The sequence below is a fragment of the Malus domestica genome, chromosome 12, assembly GCF_042453785.1.
Source record: "Malus domestica chromosome 12, GDT2T_hap1".
Lineage (NCBI taxonomy): Eukaryota > Viridiplantae > Streptophyta > Magnoliopsida > Rosales > Rosaceae > Malus > Malus domestica.
This window is the reverse complement of record NC_091672.1, coordinates 29,918,025-29,939,432: the sequence shown is the minus strand read 5'-3', so window position 1 is coordinate 29,939,432 and position 21,408 is coordinate 29,918,025. Positions and strand designations below refer to the sequence as shown.

Here is a 21,408-nt window from a genome sequence, read left to right as displayed (position 1 = left end):
GAGAGAGAGAGAGAGAGAGAGAGAGATTCTATTAAGACATCGCAGTTATACAAACTAAGTTGAATTCATGGTGAGAATCAATTCCTTTTCTGAGATCATAACCTGCAAAATCAGGATCTACCTAGGAGCCTAATTCCTCTTGAGAAAAATGAAAACCGAAAACTCGTAACTACAAAAACTAATCGAGTTGGAAATATTATACATGTTGCAACCGCTCATTGTAATTGATCATCCTGGTCGACATTATTTTGCTTGATGCTCTTAGTCAACCAAATAGCAGTTTCCCTAGGAGAGACCTTCCCTGGCCCAAAAGGCTTCAGTAACACCCCAAGCTCGTCATATCGTTCGTTCTGGAGCAATCTTGCACTGAATTCGAGCAGCCCTTCTAAAGCTTCAGCCCTTTGCTGGAATGATGAGGTGTCAAAATGCTGGCGACGCGTGTTTGATGAGGTCCGGCTTGATGCTCCAGCAGTTGCGTTTTGATCCGAACATTCATCGCTTTGATTGTCTGGTGCAGCTTTGAACATGCCAGGTTCAATTCCCTTCCATGCACCTGTGAAACTAAGTTTGCGAGAGGCTCTGTCGCTTATCTGAACGGTGCATTTGTCCTTCATCATTGAACGGTCACCAGAGTGGGGGGAACCAGACGAACCTTGCACTGAGGGTGATGAGTTTCTATGGATAGGCAGAAACTGTTCTTCGTATAATTGTTCTTCATATGAGGCTAATGGGAATTCAGCTATCCTGTCAATTCGAGGGGAATTGACAGAAACGTCAGGAGATTTAATACAGTGAAGAACACCAACATTGGGCCAGAAAGGGGACTGTTGAGTTGCAGCTCTTGTTAATGGCAATGATGCTCTGCGAGTTGTACTCACTGTCTTTTGCGGTGTGCGTGAAACGGGAAGCTGGAAAGATGAATTTTATAAACTTAAACTATTAGATTAGCAAACACTAGCCGTTTAGAAGCTAAAATATTATGCAAAAGTACGGCTAGTGCTTTTATGCAGCTATAGTTTGTTCGAGAAAAACTTGCACCTTTGGTTTGAGAGAGTGTGAGAGAGATCTTACCGATGCACGATTCTTGGGCTCCATAAATCTCTTGGGAGTGGCAGAAGCTTTTGCTGGAGTAACTCGACTGTTAACGATATTTGAAGTTTTGGAAGCAATTGGCTGCTTGCGTATGGCTGCTTTTCTATAGGCTCCAGTGCCACCAACAGAATGTCCTGCAAATTCTCGATTCAGATATTTTGACCTGCCATGCATTTCTTGGGTAGAGCTTACAGAATCTTGCTCACCTCCAGATATACTAGGATTTAAAGTCCTATCATTGCTGAATGTATGCAGCTTGTCCTGGTAACGGCGAGTGGAGAAAGGAACTGCTTCTGGCTCTGAAAACCTTGTCTTCTTCAAGTAACCAGTATCAGGCCAGTTGACCGCTAAAGTTCCATGTCTGGGGTTATTGAGTTTGAGATGAACTTTGTGAACATGAGGCTGAAGGACTGGGTGAGCAAGCAGCTCAGCAGCCTGCCACAACAGAAAACACTTCAAGTGAGATGAAACGTTTGAAAGATGTGAATTGTCACAATTCCGAGGAATCTAATTCTAAAGGAATATTGTGCTTTCATGAAGATAAAAAGAAACCAAAGTTATATCAGGCAACAATGAATTGACAATATGTATTCAGGTATTGGATACAATGCGTTTGAGTTCATAAGCGGAAATTACAAAATGATTGTCAATCAAATAAAACCAGACTGCACCAGCTTGTGGCACATCTTAACGAGATGCATTGGACATTGCACCGAAGAGAAAGATTTTGCACAATGAATCCATAAGTAACTTTGTAATTCTGTCATGTTTGACTATTATCCTAGTATGTCTATCCGTAGACGCATTTACACTAGAGGAGAAGTATACGTACACTTGGCCTGAGTTCTGGGTTTTTCCGAAGCATGCTTTTAATAAGGCTTCGGCTGAAAAAAGAAATACAGAAAGTGATTAGAAACAATATTCACTATGAAAGGTAACTTAATCACATCCAACTAGAAACACGAGGTAACAGAAAATCAGGTTATTAAAGCATCTGTTTGTTTGGTTACAAACATCCTTACACAATTCCAAATGTTGCGGAAATTTATAATGATCGTACAAAGTAAGGAAGGGCGCTAAACATGCAATCCACGTTGAATAGCCACAAAGTATCAAACAAAATAAATAAGGACTCACAATGCACCAGTGTACTTTGTGGGAAGGGGAGCCACTATGGACCTGTTAATTTTGTTAATCAGTGCTTGTATATCCTGTTAAAGAAACAGCAAAAAAAATACGTAAAGAAAAAAATAACATGCGAAAGAAAAAGGAAACAATTTATAAATGCGGAGGAACATTAAACATTTTCTTAAACAAGAAACAGATTGAGGAAACACAAACAACAGAAACAGATTACGAGTTACAAAACTTACAAACGCTTTAAATGCAGCCCTATGAGAAGTCATTTCATACATACAGCATCCTGGACAAAATATGTTTAGTACAATACATATTGCAACTAGAGAAGAAAAATAATCAACAATGAAAAAATTCGCACATACTCGGTGCTTACCCAAAGACCAAATATCTGATTTTGAACCATAAGGTATATCAGCAAGAAGCTCAGGACACATATAGCTAGGAGTTCCGACAACCTGGGTCAGAGATAATGATTCTTACTATAGATCTTCAAGATGTTGTGAATATGAACTTCTGAAGAGAGCCACAGTTACTTACCGAAGAGGCAAGATCGTCTGAAGTCAACATTTTGGCAAGTCCAAAGTCACCTGCTCCAACGTTCATCAATTGTTGTCAGAAAAATTACACTCCGCTTATGGAGAACTATAGAAGATTATAGGATCACTTACCAAGGCGTATGTCTTGATCTTTTGTCAAGAATATATTAGAACACTGAAACAATCATGGACCACTATTAGTACAATTTAGCTTCGGGGAATTTGAAAGGACATAGCAACATACATCTTTTCAACGTGCACAGGAGGATAAATGTCACTAACCTTGACATCACGATGAAGAATATGATTCCTGTGCAAGTAGTCTAGCGCCATCAGAAGTTGGACAAGCCACTTACAGAGCTTCTGAAAAAGTTAATTCCCATATTAGATGATAGGAGCCGAAAAAAGCGACTGTGCAAGGAATGTCTTTTAAGAAAAAAAAAAATTCTGCATGGGGAAACAAAGTGAAGACGAAGAACTAAAACAAATTCATACCTCTTCAGGGAAAAGAAGACCATTGGCCTTTTTTATAGCTTCTGCCCTGTACCGCACAGAAACACAGAATGAGTGGCCTGGCCGACAATATGCAAGCCTTCAAATCAAAGCAAAAATATCAAAGTTTCAGCACGATACAAAACTTACATGTCCCCTCCTGCGCAATAACCGATGATAATGCACACATAGCAACCCTGAAAACAAGGGGTATGAACCAAGTTTAGGCCATTGCAACTAGCTAGGCTACCATAGTTCCAAAGTATCCAACCGGGAATTAATAAAATTACACTAGATACAGAGAAAAGGAAAAGTGCACCACTGAGCACAATTACACTAGATACAGTTGAGGGCAAATGTACCTTTTCCACCCAAGAATCTTTGTACTCCACAATAAATGGATTTTTGAACTTGGAAATGAGCTCCATCTACACAAACAAGGAAAGTTGTAAATCCGGAGGTATCCAATATATATAATAAAGCCTGCAGCATACTCCATCATTTCTTTTCTTTCTATGTTTTCTTTTAGTAAAATCGTGTAGAAAATGAATGAGAAATATTGTAAATGGAAGATTATCAATTGAGTCGAAAAGAAATGGAAGATTATCAGCACCCAAAAACATCAAAAAAGTATAGTAACCTCCTGGTGTGCAGATCTCCGCGATCTATCAGTCTGGCGAGCAAGACGAATCTTTTTCAACACGTACCTTTATATATCAAAGATTCAAAGTTAAGACCAACTCTCAAAATTTGCATGACAATATCATGAGGAATAGTTGAACAGCGCATGTTCCCATGAAAGTAACCATGGATACAGAGACAGAAAAAGGAAAAGTAAATTCCAGTCTTACTTCTTCTTTTCATGCTTATGCCTGACAAGAAGCGCAGAACCGAAAGCCCCTTTACCGATTTGCTCAAGAACTTCATATTGCTCCATGTTGTAGACTCAAAACTTATCTTCACTGAATGAAGAACAAAATGGTTTTAATCTCATACACATTCCCAATAGCGAAAACATTTCTTTTCAATTCTTGGAATGTACTTTAACACGAATTCAACGTAGCAACTCAGCATCAAGGGAAAGTTATGTGTAGTCACTCAAGACTTGCATAGCTCGGAAAAATCCCATTTCTTTTTTTCTTCTTGAGAAACAAACAAAGTAAATGCAAAAGCAAAACAACACTACATTTATCACTCAAGAAATTTGATAAACCCATGATAGCAAAATGTGATCAAACCATAGTTACCCTATTAACTACTTACAACACAAAATTCAAGTCAGACAATCCCACATTCCGTTTCTTTTTAGATGAAAGCCCGGTTCTTTATTGTAGAAAATCGAATGCGGTATAAAGCAGATGAAATTACATAAACATTTTAGCAAACAGAAGCACAAAAATTTGAACTTTGTGTCCAAATTATCAAATTAGCCCAGCCAAATGGTCAATTTTAGGCTCAAACCAGATCCCAATAGTAAGAAAAACAATGAATTGCAAAATTTATTTTCTCTTGCTTTCCCACACTTTCTCAGCAATCAAACAATGTAATATACACAGTAAAAACTAAGTACAGAGAGAGAGAGAAACTGAGTAAAAAGGAATGAAAAGTAATCAAATTGCTTCTAAGAAAATGGAAAATGCAACTCAAAACTAAAAACCCAAGTCAAAATTTGAACTTTGATGTCAAAGTAAAAGAAAAGTCAGAGAATTTAAGCTAGAGAGAGAAAGAGGAGAGAGAGATTCGGAAGACCTCAATGTAGAGTGAGTGAGTTGGATCGAAGAGATCACAATGCAGGTGAGGGAGGACACATTTTGGCTGGCGGCAGGGGAGAATGAGCTGAAAACGACGTCGTCACTGGACCAGTAGAGCAGGGAGCAAAAAAGGACGAAGAAGAAGAAGAAGAAGAAGAAGCTGCAGAGGAAGTTGCAGTAGTTCTTTCCCCCATTCCCATTTGGGTTTTTACCCTCGACTTCTTAATAGACAAACTGTCAAGTTCTTAAGAAAGAAGAGAGAGAAAGAAGAGAGAGAGAGAGAGAGACTACATGGCTAAATTGCTATCTAATAAAATAATAAGCAAATTAATCAGAGTTAAAGATACTCATATGGATGAAAAAAACTTCGTGTCGGATACACAACTCAATACGTTAGTATTATAATGCATTGTTTTATTATACTCAAAGTATTCGTGTTTTCGGCTCACCAAAAAATCTATTTCAAGAGAAAAACAAAGAGAGATCAATGAGATTAAGTGATAAACAAGACAATTAATATAATTAAATTGATAATAATTTTAAAGTGTGATTTGTTTAGTTTTGTGAAAAGGAGAGAAGTGGAGTAAACCCTGCAGGCTGCACCTTTACATGGCACGAGGAGGAGGAGACACTGACAAACAAAAGGGGACCGGGGGTGGGTCCGAGGGGAGGCTGGGAAGCTAGGAGGATGAACATGGCCCCCACCCATTTTGTCACGGCTTTATTGAATCTTTTCGGACTTTGGAGACCTTTCTTTACTTTTTTATTTTTTATTATTAAGAAACTATGAATAAACTTTGCAGACATGAGTAGGGTCAATTAATCTAAACATTATTATCTGTTCCTTTAAGATGTGAGTTGGGACACTCTTTCTTATAGGTTTTGTAGATGTGAGTTGAGTCTAGTCGAGAAAATGCTATCTGTTTGTTTGGGATGTGAGTTGGGATACTTCGTCTTATAGGTTTTGTAGGTGTGAGTGAGTCAATTAGGTGAGAGATTGTTATATGTTCTTTTGAGATGTAAGTTGGGACATTCTTTCTCGTAGGCCGGAGTAGTGTACAATATCGTTTTGTCAAAAATAAATTTAACTAATATTCAAAGAATAATGTTCAACTCCTTATCGTTTTATCACTCGCATATGTATGTATTACAGGTAGCGGTTACAAGAATGGCAGGAAAGTAAGGATACATTAGCTTTTGTGAGGGAAGTGAGGATACAAAAATAAATTTAACTAATATTCAAAGAATAATGTTCAACTCCTTATCTCGAATATGTGCCATCTCCCTCCCCCAAAGTAAAGCGCTGATTCCCCTAAACCCTTCTCTGTCGTCGGCCTTTTGCTTTGGCTTGAGGTTGGCGGCAACCCAGCCCTTCCCTCCTCGCCCTCTGCTCTTTTCCTCTCTCGTCCACCCACTGCTTCATCACTATCTCCCTTCTCTCCCTGTTTTTTCGCCCTTCTTTCTCTTCTCATTTTTTCCACCCTTGTTTCATACTTTCTCCCCTTCTCTCCCTTTCTTTCCTCCCGTTTTCCCCATCTATCCCTTTTCCTCTAACTCCACTACAGCTTTTCCCTCTCCAAGCCACCATGGTTGGAGATTTAGTTTATCTGTATTTGCATTTAGCTTTCGCTTGTTTTCTGTTTGAGCATTTTGTGTCTCAGGTTGCTCTGAGCTTGGTCTCAGTCTTTCTTAAGTTTATCTCAGATCTGTTTTCTTTGCCTTGTTCCTCTCCAAACATCGTTCCTCACCGTGAATCTTCTATTGGTTACCCTTTTAAAGTGCTTTTTGCACTATCTGGTAGGATTATGAGAGTGCTTCCAGCACGGGTAGCTTGCCTACCCCCATTTTCCGTTTATCCATTTGGTTCGTTGGCCCTTCTCCCTGGTGGTGGTGACAGATCTGTGATGGCAGTGCGGCTGTTTTTGTGGAGGTGGCTGTTTAGGTTTTTCAATTTGGTTGCTGCTATGGGTTGTTCACTTTGGGACCTTCTCATTGTAGTTTTCGTTTATGGAGTTGGGCTTTTTCTTGGCTATTTTAGACTCTCTTTTGGAGTTGTCCTTATCTTGTATTAACTTTCTTTTTAGTGAAATTTACTTTGTTTGTCCTCAAAAAAAAAAAAAAAAAAAACTCCTTATCTCGAATAAGACGTCTTTTGCCACTTCACAGTTTAACGTTAATTTCAACAACTTTATAAAATATTGCGCAAAAAAATTAAATAACAGAAAATTCATAAAGAGTCGCACTTTATTCTGCAATTTCTGATAAAACTATCACTTAGCAAATAAACTTATCCATAATCATTACCAATTATCCATACTCATAAATCAACATCAACTTATTTCTAGGCGTTGTTAACGCAATCACGAGCAAACTTTCATGTGAACCACTCATTGCAGGTTTCTTCCTGTTGGAAATTTTGCAAATTGGATAGCATTAGGACTTTACAAAACCATCTTATCAATCATCATACCATAACATAATTAGACGACTTTTTTGAAGAACAACTTATATGAAACAAGTACAAAATTACATGACGTAATGATTCATAATATAATGTTATGCACAATATTAGATTATTAAACCAAAATATAACGACGATTGTAAACTCGTTTTATATAAATCATTTTCCTTTTTAATCGAAAAAAATTATTAAGAGGAAAAATTATGCAAAAAGATAAAGTGAAAATAATCATTTTAGGGTTTTTAAGAGGTAATTAGAGCATTGGTTGCTCAACTTGCTCAATTGGAGTTTTAATCATGAACTAAAAATTCGGGAGCTTTAATCCCTCAACTTATTATATTGCGGAATAAGGATCTTTTGACTAACTTTATTATAACTTTCATTCAAAATAAAGGGTTTATAGGGATAAAAATGGATATAAATTCTAACAGAATTAACAAAATGATCATTGCTATACATTATAACAAGTTCAATTATCAATACTCATGAATTTTTAGTTCATGAACCAAAACTACAGTTAGAATTCAGAGACTGTTACTCCAATTTTCTCCTTTTTAATATTTATTATATGTTTTTGTGTGGGATGCAAGAACCAACAGGATTCTCTTCGGATCCTTTTGGTGAGGATCTTGGGAATTCGTAAATTGTATGTGTTCATTGTACATCGTGCAATCCGTTTTTGTCAGATATTATTTGTATTTAATTTTAAATAAAAATATTTAAAATAATTTCTAATTGCACGATATACGATGAACGGATATAATTCATGGATCTCCATAATCCTCACATAGAGGATCTAATGAGGATCTGGATTCATGCAAGAAGACTAACCAAGAGAATGAGAGATTTTTTAATGTGACCATCACACGATATGGTACACTATGTGTCTCTATATAAATAGTGAGTAATGTGTGTTAAAAGGTTAATAACTTAAAAATTAAAATTTCCCACCACTTACATAAAAACACGTGGTGTATCATCCGTATTTCCGTCACAACTAAAAATTTTTCAACCTCCGCACCAATCACGAAGCTTACCATTTGGCCGCTGGTATTCCCCAAATGACCAAACTACCCCTCAAAATTTTCAACCTCCGGTAGACGTGCTGCGATCACGTTCATGAATTGACTTGTATAATAAATAATTCCGGTAACTTTGGGATCCAACTTCGTCGTTAGATTTGATTGATCTTGAGTTCTTTGACTCATGTTCATCCACGCGCCAACTTCTCTTTCTTTCTTTTTTGTGTGTAGCTGGTTTTGACATATGTGATGACGCGCCAATACATGATTAGATACAAATTTACTGAATTAAGATATCATCACGATTATTTGTGTGATTTTGTTGAGAGTGGATTTCACCTCAAAGAAATGAAGGATCTTGTATGTGTTTGCCAATTGATTTTATAGTGGAATCCTAACTTTATTTATAAATATCATATCAGATTGTCCCATATGTGAAGCTCAATGGCTACATGTGCTCCACGTCACTCAATTTGTGTTGTCTACGTGCTTGAAAATTCGCCAAATATGGGTGGGCATATTGAGAGTGAATATCATATATCTCTTGTTACAATCCTCATCATGCTAAGCCTTCTTTCTTCATGTCAATCAATTTGTGTTGTCCACATGTTAAGCTTAAAAATTCGTCAAACATTAGAGCAATGGCGAAGCTATAAAAGGTCTGGGAAGGGCGGCAGCCCCTCCCCTCGCCGGAAATCAAGCCTAGGAGCGATCGTCCGCCCTTCTACTGTAGTCGGAAAGCCTGCAAGGTGGAGGCATGTATGCTGCAGCCTGCAGTGTAGCCAGCGCTGGGCGTTGTGGCGAAGCCAGCACCTCATTGCACTGGAAATCAACAATGAAATTGAAGAACTGCCATTCTAGTTCTAAGCTTGCCGACGGAGAATCTGAACTTTGGCAGCATGGGCGGCTGCTGTGCAATTTGATAATTGAAACGATCCGTTTTACTTAAAAAGAAATAACATGGGACGTCCCTCTAGTTCTGACGTGTTGACATATGCAATATATGTAATGTCATATATATGAATATAAATTCTAGTTGCAACTACAGTCACCTTGGGTAGATTAATGTCTACACGGAACTCTATTTCTTATTTATATGTGGATACTGGATCATTGTGATTGTTCATTTTGATCTTGTTCAAAGGAGTAATAAAATGAAGAATGTATGTATTAGAGCTTGAGATTTGATATGTGCTAACTTTAATTTAACGGATTTATAAACCCTTTTAAAATTCATTTCCGACTAGGATTTAACCAAAACCAAAGGGTGATTAGCATCAGAAATGGGTTTTTTAGACGACTGTTCTGTAAAAAAGTATTTTAATAGTAGGATTTTCGACAACCAGTAACGAACTTTTTCCGACGACAAAAATACCTATTCCAAAATCATTTGACCCTCGCTAATAAAGTTTCGTTTTGAATGAGCATATTATGTGACGTTTTCTTGACACGAAACTTCGACGACAACAATTGTAACTTGTTTGACACAAACCTCACTGGCAACAATTTTACCTTTTTAAATTTCGCCCCTCCCCTCAACATTTCCTGGCTTTCGCCACTGCGTGAAAGGGCAGTGAATCCCACACATCTCATGTCATTTTGCTAAGCCCTCATTTCTACTCACTTTACATAGACAAAATGTAAGACCAGTGTCAACAGTTCATCACATAAGAAAAGACTCGCTGAGCCGAGATCACTAACTAATACTAATATAATACAGGCCTCGTTTGGCAGCTCGGACTGTACTGACTATTTCTGTCGGATAGGATAAATAGCCACGGGATAGTACTGACTAAATTAGTCGGGCGTTTGGTGCAGTATCGGACTAATGACCGTATTATTTATACTGTGTTTGGTTTTATATCAGATAGGCTAAATCAAACTTAAAATTAAATTAAACTTATAAAAATAAAAATAAAATCTGAAACCATCCCTTCTTCTTCCCCGTTCTCTTCGCCGCACCCCTCAAACGCCCTCCCTCTCTCTCCCTTCTTCTTCCCCGCCTGCCTGCACATCTGGTGAGCAACCATGAGTCATCAGATCCACATCAACCCAAATCAAGATGCAACAAACGAAACAAACTAACGATTTGTTGACAAGGTTACCTCCTGCACTGCAGCATTGCAAGTGGAATGGACTGGCGGCGGTTTGACAAAGAGAAGGAGAGTAGTTTGTTGGCGTTTTGAGAAGAGAGGTTTCCCAGACACCATGCCGGCCAAGAGAGTGCATGCTTCTTTGCAAGACCCAGTTGCAGGGGAGGACGACGACGTCGACGGGGAGGACGACGATGGTGAGAGAAGGTGACGGGGGGGGGGGGGGAGGACGACGACGCCTAGAGAGGAGAGAGAGAGAGAGAGAGGGCCGAGAGAAGGCGAGAGAGAGAGGGCCGACTAATAATCCCGGCCTTTTGGTTGGTTTTATTAGTCCGGTGTATACTGTGCTAAATAAGCACACCGGTTAATTTAATCCGGCGCTTATTTAGTACGAGTGAACGCCAAACACCCGCATCCGTATAATTAGTCCTATCCGATCCTCTATCCGATCTGCCAAACAGGGTACAGCTTAAGCATCGGATTTTCATTGAAATTTATGTATTTGTTTTAAAAAGAAATTAACGAGGTGATATTTTGCGATCCCTAACTAATACTAATAGTACAATTTAAATAATAGTTACTCCAACATTTGTTAACTGCCTGCCTTCTTTCGATCTGCAATTCTGCATTCCAGGATTTTAATAAATCAGACGCGTTAGCTAGGGTTGTTCAGTTCTATTTCTCTCATACCAAAAACCTAGAAAAATATACAAAAAAATAGGTGTAATTCTTGTTACAATGGTCACATTTTTTCAAGTATATAGCATGCATGCATGTTGCCCAATCTCTTAGTCGATGAGTGTTAGATTTTCACCCATATGTCCTGAATTCAAAACTTCACTTTCTTAAATTATTGTAATAGTTTTATATGCTTCTACCCCTCATATTAATAGTAACATTTGAAAGAAAAAAAAAAGCAATGCCTTTTCTCAGGAAACTTCACTCTCTTAAATTATTGTTATCAACTGACCTTTGTTGGAGAGAGAGAGAGAGAGAGAGAGAGAGAGAGAGAGAGAGAGAGTACAGTGTGTGTGTTGAATTTTAGATTGACATATGTTGGGTGGACATGAGGACTTGTGAATTCCCTATGATGTTGAAAACGAGCTACCATAGTTGACAATTTGTTACTTGCATGCATGTTGGGTAGCAGTACAACTGGAGAAAATGAATCTACAAACTACTGTATCAGAACTCTAACCACATGGAGTCCCAATGTAAAAGATTCAAACGCGCCCATCGCCCAAGACTTCTTCAGTTTTTTCATCGAGAAATTTAGTTGAGTAATTGTTAGGGATTTTGTTATTTTTCTAGTTCTGTCGACAGCTTCCAATGCATGATGTCAAGTTTATCTACCAAGGTGTGCTGCCAAGGCTTGTCCCAATATGTCTGTTGAGCATCACTTGCCAAAGCATGTCGAATTCTTCTGCCTCCCATACCAGATGGTCACAGGGCCTCAGGCGACCTTCTCTCTATGTTTTCCAATTTTCACAGGGTCTCGGGACCAGGAGGACCCCCTGGATCGGCCCTTGCATAATGCTTTCGTATATTGTTTTGGTAGAGACTAGGGCAGTGTAAGGATGCAAAGAAGTGTCCTACGTCAGAAAGTTATTAAGAAAAAATGGCTTATAAGGAGTTCGATCACAATTCCCTCTCCCCTCCAAATAGTTTTGAAAGAGTTCTCGAATTCGAATTCCCTATAACTGAACAAAAGAACAAAACATTTCTGTCCATGCTTGTATCATGCAACGTGGGTGCAAGTTTGAGGCCCATTCCCATACATAAGGCCGATATACCTTTAACAAGATAAATTTTGGATTGATCACATGTTGGCATAAGGCTTAGCGCTCGATCCAAAATCCAAAATCCATCGATTTGAATTGTTGTAAAAAAGCACAACCCCACAAAGACTCACCATTTTTCCTTTTTTTTTTTTTTTGAGAACTTTAACGAAAAGCTCCCGGTACTGTTTATTTTAACGAAAAATCACATTTTTAAACTAAAAAGTCATTTCTAGTACTATTCATTTTATCATTTATTTTGTCTTTATCGTTAAATCTCAAAGTTTTCAAGCCATTTTCATTAGTTTTCATTTTTTTTCCTAAAGAAAAAAAAAAGATTTATGCAGGTTCTTTTATTCTTCTTGCGAAATATTCTCGTTATTTTTCTCATTCAGCCTCTTCTGCATTATTTGAAATGAAAATACAGAAACAGAGATGTGTACGGAAAATAACTATGTGCCGAATTCATTTTTTTTTCTTTTTCTGAATCCTCACATTTGCAGTTAGCATGAAATCAAAACCAGCCATGCATAACGCATGGTAACATAATGTAAGAGTTTTTTTCGAGACGAACATTATATAAGAGTAACATAACCCAACCCGCTTGTTCAAAGAAAGCAAACTTTTATGAAACACATACGTTGTTGTCGTGCTACGAAAATCCTTCGACGATGAAAGGCAAACAATTTCGGTTTGGGTCAATCTCTTTCATCATGTTTGTAGTTACCCGTACGTAAAAAAGTAAAAGTCAAACATGGTGGAGGAGTGGGAGTCCGACAAAGTTATACCTTAAGTTGATTGTATTGACTTTTGACTTTAATTCTTTAAAGAACTGCATCTCAGGCTTCACTTTTGACAAAAAACAAATTCTGAACGCGTTACTGGCATCTGAGATTCTCAGCCGTTAGATGATGTGGCCCTCTGACCATGTCAGCAGGTTACTGGTGAGGCTGGGATAGGGTGCGGACAAACCCATCACGTGATGTTGACGCGTGGCAGGGATCATTTGTCTGCCGATCCTGTTCAATGAGAGATTTTTCAATGTGACCGTCATACGAGTTGGTACACCACATGTTCCTATATAAATGATGGATTATGTGTATTAAAAGGTTAATAATTTAAAAATTAAAATTTTTCACCACTTATATAAAAAGAAGTGATATACCATCCGTATATTTCCGTCGCAACTAAATATTTCTCCTGTCCAAGGTGCGGTGGAACCCCTCTCCGACTCTGAGAAGGACTTTTAATCAATAACAACACATAAAACGACAACTTCTTCCCCCTCTCCAAGGCTTTTGCTTACTGACCAGTGACCACCGGCAGTACTGGCCTCTCTCTCTCTGGAGCATTCCGACAGGTCCCATTCCCAAGCAGAAAACATTGTGTCTTGCAGACCTGCAGTTGTACTGTCAATTGCATGCATGTGTAGTTCAAAACCAAAACCCCAAACCCCAAATGAAAAAAGACAATTTAATCTGTCATTTGCTAATTTACATGTTATGGCAGGCACTTGTGCAGCAACCGGTGTATTGCATAGTGCTTATACCTAAAGCGGTGAACCAAATACCTACTAGAAGCCAAGCAGCTAGGAAGCTCACCTTCTTGTTATCCAAAAGTCGGTCAAATCGGGGCACGCTCCTCTCAAGTCCCACTAGTAAGTGGAGTATTCTATAATCCTTCCGTCTCTTAAGATTTAACCCATACACTTAAATTACTTAGGACCCCTGGAAAGAGCTGATTTAAGGCAGCCCAAGAATGAACACGTCGTCTAAGCATTCCCTGTTGCTCCAATCTCCCCTACTCCTATACTTGTAAATCTTTGTGAACTCTTTTTCCTTCTCTCTTCTTGTTCTCTGTCCCCATCCGGCCACCTGTCGGCCTGATCTAAAGAATTCATGGGAATTGTTTGATCTAAAGGGGATATTCTATAATTTCGCACTTTAATTTTGGTTCTTATTAGGAAGATATTGGAATTTTCTTTGTTTAGGGCTCACCATAAGCTAATAATGAATGCCGACATCTAGATTACGTCTTGGATCATTAGACAAGACTTCGAAAATAAAGAAAGAAACAAAAAATATCACTAGCGTATAAACATATAGAATTTTCGTGAATTGTAAACTGTGTATTCTTTGAAGTTCAAAAACTATATATAAACGCATAGAGTTCCTTAATTAGTTGTAAATTATAATCTGTATGTACGAACATATCTCGTTAAAAGAAAACTTTATGCAAATGGAAAATTTTAATTTGTTTTGCAAAAAGAAAATGTAAGTTACAACTTAAGAAAACCCAGCCAGCTTATAAAGGAGAAAATTTTATGAGGATCGAGAACATAATAAGTCATTGTTAAGCTCCTTATAAACCCTTGGCCAGAAGTTCAAAACATACCTAGCACACTTAAATAACTATTTTATGATTGTACATTTGTATGTATTATTAACCTTGGCCAAAACAAAACCTTAATTAGCTTTATTGATTTATGTTTTTTCCCATTGCTAGATGTAACAACTGGAATGCTCTTATAGGGATTATATACACATGATTATCCTTATTATCACACATGCATGCTCTTCATCATTTTGGTGAAATTATAATTAATTTTTTTAATTCTTTAAACTTTAATTAAGTCACCATCTAGTATTACGGTTTAGTGGTATTCCTCTTTACTTGTAAGTGAGAGGTCTTAGGTTCAATCATTGCCAAAGCGAATTTAAACCACATTAGTGCTAACCCATTGTGAGGATTAACTCTCTCCCGTGAATAATATCGTTTGTCAAAAAAAAGAAAAAAAAAAGAGTAGATTTAAGTAACAGCTAGCAACAAAGATACTTCTGCTGCTGCGCGTAGCAAATTGAGAGCAAATATGGCAAATACAAAATGACAGCAGACCTCATTTAAAATCTAGTTCCTGATTTGAATCTATCTGTCGGTGCTCACTACAAAACAAGTTTAAAACATACATATATATATCCGCCATAAATAAAATATATAATAAATATTGGAAATTAATTTATAAAATTCATGTCGACTGCCGAGAGTACTAGCTAGCTACCACATGTTTTACCAAGATCGACAAGAAAAAAAAGGTATCACATATTATTATCATTGAAAATGCACACACAAATATGCAAATTAAAATTAATTAGAATTCAGAATCAAAAGCTGGTGGCGGTGCTTGCTGTACCGTATTGTTGTTTTTCTCACCTTCACCATGCTTAGTTGAATCATCATCACCTAGAGAATGGTTTTCCGGCGAAGCGGGGCGGTCTTCTGGTGCTTGATCAGAAGGCGGTACAAGTATCCCTTGATTGTACAAAGAGCTTAGTTGATGAAAATAAGGACAAGTCCTAGAGTCAAGTGACCTCTTCTTGTTAACATCTTTTGTTTTTCTAAAGTACTTGTTAATGTTCTCCCATTTCTCTTTGCACCTCTTGGCACTCCTCGTGTAACCCATCTCTAACATCCCTTGTGAGATTCTCTCCCAAAGAGGAGCTTTCATCACGACTCCTCCGTCCTTGTCCTGATCGCCGCCACCGCCATTGTTGAAGAGGCTGCACCTTAAGTTTATCAGAGCCAGCACTTCATCTCTCGGCCACCTCTTTCCGAGGTCTTGTTTGTCATGACTAATGGAACTAGGGTTTTGAGAGTTGATGATGACATCATCAGAACTAGGGTTTTCAGGAGGTGCGACGACAACAGCAGCAGCAGCAGTAGCTCTAGATAAAATCGTCATGGTTGGAACGGCAATGGGAGTCGGGGCAAGAGTACTTGAGCTAGGACTTTGGGGTGCAAGAGTACTTTCAGTTAATGAACTAGGCGTTGTTGGGTTATTTTCTTTTTCTTGATGATGATCAAGTTCTTTTCGGCCACTAACATCGTGACACGTAGGACGATTAGGGTTTTGTGCTTGAATCGGAGAAGACGAAGTGGAAGTACTAGAATTGCTGGACGACGATGTGAACTTCTTCAAGAATTTGTTGATTGTAGCTTGTCGATCACCAGCAACGGCTTGTTCTCTCGCCATAATCTCGAGCTCCTTGTTCATCCTATCCGTCTCTTGCTTCTTCCATGCTTCTTCCCTCGCAAGCTTCTCCTCGTTTCTCTTCATCATTTCTTCAAGAAGCTTGTCGTGCATCTCTTCCTGCCGAGCCATCATCCTGTTCACAATGTCCTCACAGAAACCCTTGAGCATTTCAAATTCCCTTTGCCTTTTCCTCTTCTTAGTATTGTTCTTTGATCTAGTTTCCACTACTACCTCTTTCTCATTGTGCTCCTCAGGGTTCAGCGGCTCGGTGGTAATCACACCAATACTGTTCCCAACAATTGTTTCATTTCTCGTTGAGTCTTGATGATCTCCATCATCACTGGGCTTTTCAACCTTTTCTTTCTCATTATTTTTATCCCCGGGAGCTTCCTGATGATCATCAGCGTTTTGCTGATGAGCATCACCACCACCTTGACAGAGTTGTTCGAGGTCACTGAGAAAACTGTAGTTTTTGGTGAAGTTAATGTTGTTGAAGTATCTGCTTTCTTCTTCAAACTTCTCTTTGCATTTCTCTGCACTCCTTTTGAAACCAAGCTCAGCTAGATTCCTGCTTCCCCCCATAAATATATACCAAACCAGCAGCATCAATAAGCAAGAGCATTTATTTACTCTATTATTCAGTCCTAGCTATATATATATATATATATATATATATTGTAAACGAGGGGATATTTGTGTTTAGTGAATATATATGACTCTCTCCACATACACATGAGTAAACAGTGACTTAAATTCCATTAGTATTGATGAAGCATCAATCGTCACTTAATTATAATAAAATGTCATCGGTATAACCATTCAAATATATAGAATTGTGCGTAGCCAAGTTGGCTAAAGTTGTGTGTGCTCCCTTTCTGAACTCAAGTTCGAATCCCCATCTCCGTTGTCTAGATGAATTTACAATAACCCCAGCTAGCTAGTTCATCAATAAACTAATTAATTAAGATAATCATATGAATATATGAGATAAGTAATATGAACGAATTATAAATAAGCTTACCTTGAGATATGTTCCCAAGTGAACTCAGGGAACCAAATCTCCATGTTAGATCTGATCCTGAGAAGTGCAAGCAATTCATCATTACTCCAAGAATCACTAATGATTGATACATCTGATGATGCCGGTATCGATGAAGATCTCTCTCTTTCGATCTCCAAATTATTGTTTATGGAGATTGAAACAGTACTAGAGCGTTCCTCTTTCTCCTCGAGATTTTTGGGGATGGCGGCGGATTGGCGGTGCAGTTGCAGAAGCTGATTATTCTGATGAAGCTGATGGGGTTGAATTTGCAGAAGTTGATGATGATGAAGATGAGAAGGGTTGTTATTGTTGTAGGGGTCAAAGGGAGTAGCAGCAGGGACAGGGAAGGTATTAATACTATTGTTTGATGGTGGAGGAGGGAAGGAGGAGAGAGGGAGAGGGAGAGGGTGAGGAAGAGGGAGAGGGTGAGGAAGAGGGAGGGAAGTTCTTGAGGATGCTATGAATTGGTGCAACTGCTCAGCTGGGACTCCATCAAACATGTTTGTCTGTGATTTTTTGTGAGAGCGTGTTTCTCTTCTTTACCTCTCCTTTTGTTTGCTCACCGTAAAATAGCAAAATGTTAGAAACAAAGACTACAAAAACACCAAACTTCTCTCTCTCTCTCTCTCTCTCTCTCTCTCTCTCTCTCTCTCTCTCTCTCTCTCTCTCATCAAGGACTTATGTTGTCCTATGCATCCTATCATGGAAGAGAAAAGATAGCCCACCACACAGTTTTAGAAGAAGGTGAAGTCACCCTCAAACTGGGAGAAAATTATTGAGTACATGAAAATATGACTTGTTATATTTACACATTGACTCAATTATTACACTTATTTTTGTGAGGGTGCTCCACATCAATTATGCTTGATTATGTGACTGTTTATTGTGATTTCATAATTGGTTTTATTTATTTAACCATATCATTGTGTTCATCGTGAATGTCTATCATAATCTACCTAGTGTCTTACGCGAGAAATTGAGACGACTTGAATCGTGGTAATAGTTTGAGCTCCAAGGTGATTAACCACCGTGTTTATGATGAATGAATGTAAGATGTTAAGTAACCGTTAAGTCTGTTAAGAAAATTGTGAGTAGCTGTTATTACGCTTATTTTGTTACCAATTGTTTCAATATTTGGTGCTAAGCATGCGAGCGATTGAAACGACTTGAATCGTGGTATTAGTTCGAGCTCGGTGATTAAACCATGTTTAGAGTTGTATCACCTAGAGGATACAAAGAGGAAGAGCGGGAATTAAGTCTTGTATAGTACCCAAGCAGCAAGGGGGCGCAAGGATGAACTAGTGTGGGGGTCTAATAATTTGGGTTTGAGTTAAGTCCCTTTTAAATTTGTGTGACTAATAGTGGATTATTTTCAGATTGACTAAGTGTCTAAGGATCTCAAGTGGTGGGTTTAACCTCATTGAATCGTTATGCACTATATGTTTAACATACACGTACTATGATTGATATCTACTTTCAGTCCTACTATTTGAATTGGTGTTGACAAAACTTAAAATTCGTTAGGAACTAGCTATATATGTTAACCTTACCACTGCATTTTTCATATCTTACCTTGTCACCATTAAGGTATCCCTCGCGTTAGTTCTCGCTCCAAGTATTTCTATGTCAATGTCTCACTTCATATCTCTCAACTTTAATACACAAAAATAAAGTTTCAAAGTTAAAAGTAATGGAATAAGCACATTGTCTTAATCAGTTAACGCCAGCCACAAACTCTTTCCAATTACATGACCTAATCTACCCTTAGTAACCCAAAAGAGTCAAAACCATATAAGTAGTGATGGGATTGGGGAGTGTGATCCACGAGGGGTGAGTTGAGAATGGTGTTAGCAGGATTTATATTTGAGGAAAATAATACTTAATCTTTATACAAGATTTAATTTGTGTTTTGGTAGTATTTGGGGCGGCTACTGTCCTTTAGAATCCTATGCAGTTGCTGATGCTGATGATGGTGTAATTAACGGCAAGGATATGGCAGGACACGTGAAAACATGCAGACACTGGGACCAATTTATTTAAGGTGGGACTCTTTCGAAGGGTACAAGGGATCACAATAACTACTCTACACCTCATCAGTCAGAAATCATTGTCATTCTAAACCGTCTAATTTTTAGATCTTTTTTAATTCTAGTCTAAACCGTCTAATTTTAAGTTTTTTTTTAAATTTTCATTAGTCGAAACCGACTAGCGTTTAGGTATTTTTATAAAGACTGTTCTTACAAAAAAATATTTGAATAAGAACCCACATGGATTTATTAGTAGATCTTTAGAGAGAACAATAATATCGTAATGTTCTACTGTTCTTCACAATGTTTTATACTCTAGAGCATCATAATTTTCGGTAATATATAATTTCAAAGAAGAAATATTTGTGGGTCTTTTAGGGTTGGTAACTTAAACAAAGAGAATAATACTTTACATGGGGATCCATCCAACCATTCAAAAAGGAGAAAATATAAGATTGAAAATTCCCTTTTGAGTAGTTGGAACAATACTATGAAATTTGGTATGACCCATTTAGGGGTGGTTTAGGAGTGAGGTGCTTAAAAAAAAACACCCATGAAAAAAAGCTGTGAGGGTTTTAGATGTTTGGTAAACTGAAAAAAAATGGCTTATTTTGGAAGCTGCTGTGAGAATAAGCTGAAATAAAAGGAAAACTGGTTTTTTTTCAAAGCACACAGAGCTACAGTGCTCCTTTAATGAAAAGACCCACTATCAGACTGTTTTTTTTTTTTTCCAAAAGCACTTTTACAAAAAAGTTTACCAAACACTCTTCTGATTTATTTCACAGCCGCTTATTCTCACAGCAGCTTTTTTCAACAGCAATTTTTTTTCAAAGCACAACAATACCAAACCAGCCCTTAATTAGTTCGTTCTTGCAGAAAGCAAATATTGGAAATTCATTGAGCTTTTGAAATAGTTTGAGTGTTAGATAAAGTAATAAAAGTTGGAATATTTTACAAAAGGAAGCATGAAATTAAATTTTTTTTTCTTCTACTCAAGTCGGCTTGGTGTAAAATCGAGCACGTTGACACTGTAGAATTTATACAGCCAACAACACTCAGCGAAATAATGCTTGGTTGTCGTTGTTGTTATACTAGTTAAGTCACTCGAGGCAAAAAATAATTATTGAGATTCTTGTTTTCTTGTGTGTGTTTGGTCCTTTTTATCACAGCTTTTTAATTTTAGCGAATTAATATCCCCTTGTGGGGCAAATGGGGTCTTTATGGTTGAGCACATTATTTCACCAACTTGTTATGAGTTTTATGGAAAGAGATGTATCGTAACATCTAGTTGTTACAAGGGTGCAATACATAAAGTGTCCTCCTCCATTGCAGTATTTATTCAACATGAATGACTAAACATGCATCACCAGTCAATGTAGCAGGGTCGAGCTTTTGCGCATGCTTGTAACTGGGCGGTGCATGAAAGCGATGAGTGATGATAGACCTTAAATCATGTGAGTAAATGTGTTGTAATTTGTTTCACCTCTATAGTTGGCATGTGAAATCATATTAAGTATGCCTATTCTTGTGGGGTTAATATAGCCACTCGCTCACTACGAATGGTAGCAATCATATATAAAGAAATAGACTAGTAAGGTAGTACTATTGCTTGATGATCTAACGCTCGCTAGGCTTTTACGCTCGCTAGGCTTTTATTGCATGGCGTAAAATCTATTCCTCTTTCCAAAAGAGAAGGGTAAAATGTGATTGCTTATGGTCGGAAATTTTGAGTTGGATTCATAGCTCCAACTGACACATCCCGACCTGGAATGTCTACCTGGACATCCGAATTGCGATGTGCTGGCCGACACCTCGAATGTGACAAAACCATAAAGTGTAGTGATGTGGAAAATGTGAATAAATGAAAACTTAAAAGTGACTAATTTAGAGTGCGCATTTGAGCGTGATTAAACCCATATCACACAAATGATGTCAGAGCATAGA

At 37.9% G+C, this 21,408-nt stretch overlaps 2 protein-coding genes and 2 long non-coding RNA genes across 5 annotated transcripts; all 4 read right to left on the bottom strand.

Moving 5' to 3' along the window:
• Positions 1–10: 10 nt before the first annotated feature.
• Positions 11–5,591, bottom strand: LOC103430503 (serine/threonine-protein kinase Nek3-like). 2 transcript variants are annotated; one of them, XM_008368646.4, is made up of 16 exons: positions 5,010–5,591; positions 4,112–4,222; positions 3,901–3,967; positions 3,623–3,688; positions 3,411–3,457; positions 3,264–3,309; positions 3,051–3,131; positions 2,901–2,943; positions 2,770–2,819; positions 2,606–2,687; positions 2,466–2,515; positions 2,230–2,303; positions 1,925–1,976; positions 1,299–1,527; positions 1,072–1,226; positions 11–908 (listed from the first exon to the last, which is right to left on the bottom strand). In XM_008368646.4, exons 2-16 carry the CDS (start codon positions 4,195–4,197, stop codon positions 216–218), a joined length of 1,821 nt encoding a protein of 606 aa, XP_008366868.1. In that variant the 5' UTR covers positions 4,198–4,222; positions 5,010–5,591; the 3' UTR covers positions 11–215. The 2 variants fall into 2 exon arrangements, with proteins under 2 accessions (XP_008366868.1, XP_008366867.1); XM_008368645.4 differs by having other exon boundaries at positions 1,072–1,527.
• Positions 5,592–10,316: 4,725 nt separating this feature from the next.
• Positions 10,317–10,815, bottom strand: LOC139189975 (uncharacterized). Its single transcript, XR_011573850.1, has 2 exons — positions 10,600–10,815; positions 10,317–10,501 (listed from the first exon to the last, which is right to left on the bottom strand). It is a non-coding gene; the product is annotated as an uncharacterized lncRNA (long non-coding RNA).
• A 1,988-nt stretch (positions 10,816–12,803) lies between these two features.
• LOC139189974 (uncharacterized) lies at positions 12,804–13,960 on the bottom strand. The gene is made up of 2 exons (XR_011573849.1): positions 13,531–13,960; positions 12,804–13,442 (listed from the first exon to the last, which is right to left on the bottom strand). It is a non-coding gene; the product is annotated as an uncharacterized lncRNA (long non-coding RNA).
• Positions 13,961–15,340: 1,380 nt separating this feature from the next.
• On the bottom strand, positions 15,341–18,271 carry LOC103451017 (trihelix transcription factor GTL2-like). Its single transcript, XM_008390440.4, has 2 exons — positions 17,417–18,271; positions 15,341–16,963 (listed from the first exon to the last, which is right to left on the bottom strand). The coding sequence occupies exons 1-2, from the start codon at positions 17,935–17,937 to the stop codon at positions 15,514–15,516; spliced, it is 1,971 nt and encodes a 656-aa protein (XP_008388662.2). The 5' UTR covers positions 17,938–18,271; the 3' UTR covers positions 15,341–15,513.
• Between the last annotated feature and the right edge of the window lie 3,137 nt (positions 18,272–21,408).

Bases quoted from the DNA above. Each gene is read 5' to 3' on its own strand.
- LOC103430503 (XM_008368645.4), bottom strand. From the start codon at position 4,197: ATGGAGCAATATGAAGTTCTTGAGCAAATCGGTAAAGGGGCTTTCGGT. The intron at 2,944-3,050 runs GTTAGTGACATT...TGATTGTTTCAG, and splicing joins TTCTTCATCGTGATGTCAAG to TGTTCTAATATATTCTTGAC. The intron at 1,977-2,229 runs GTGAGTCCTTAT...TTCTTTTTTCAG, and splicing joins ACAAAGTACACTGGTGCATT to CCGAAGCCTTATTAAAAGCA.
- LOC103451017 (XM_008390440.4), bottom strand. From the start codon at position 17,937: ATGTTTGATGGAGTCCCAGCTGAGCAGTTGCACCAATTCATAGCATCC. The intron at 16,964-17,416 runs GTAAGCTTATTT...GGGGGGAAGCAG, and splicing joins ACTTGGGAACATATCTCAAG to GAATCTAGCTGAGCTTGGTT.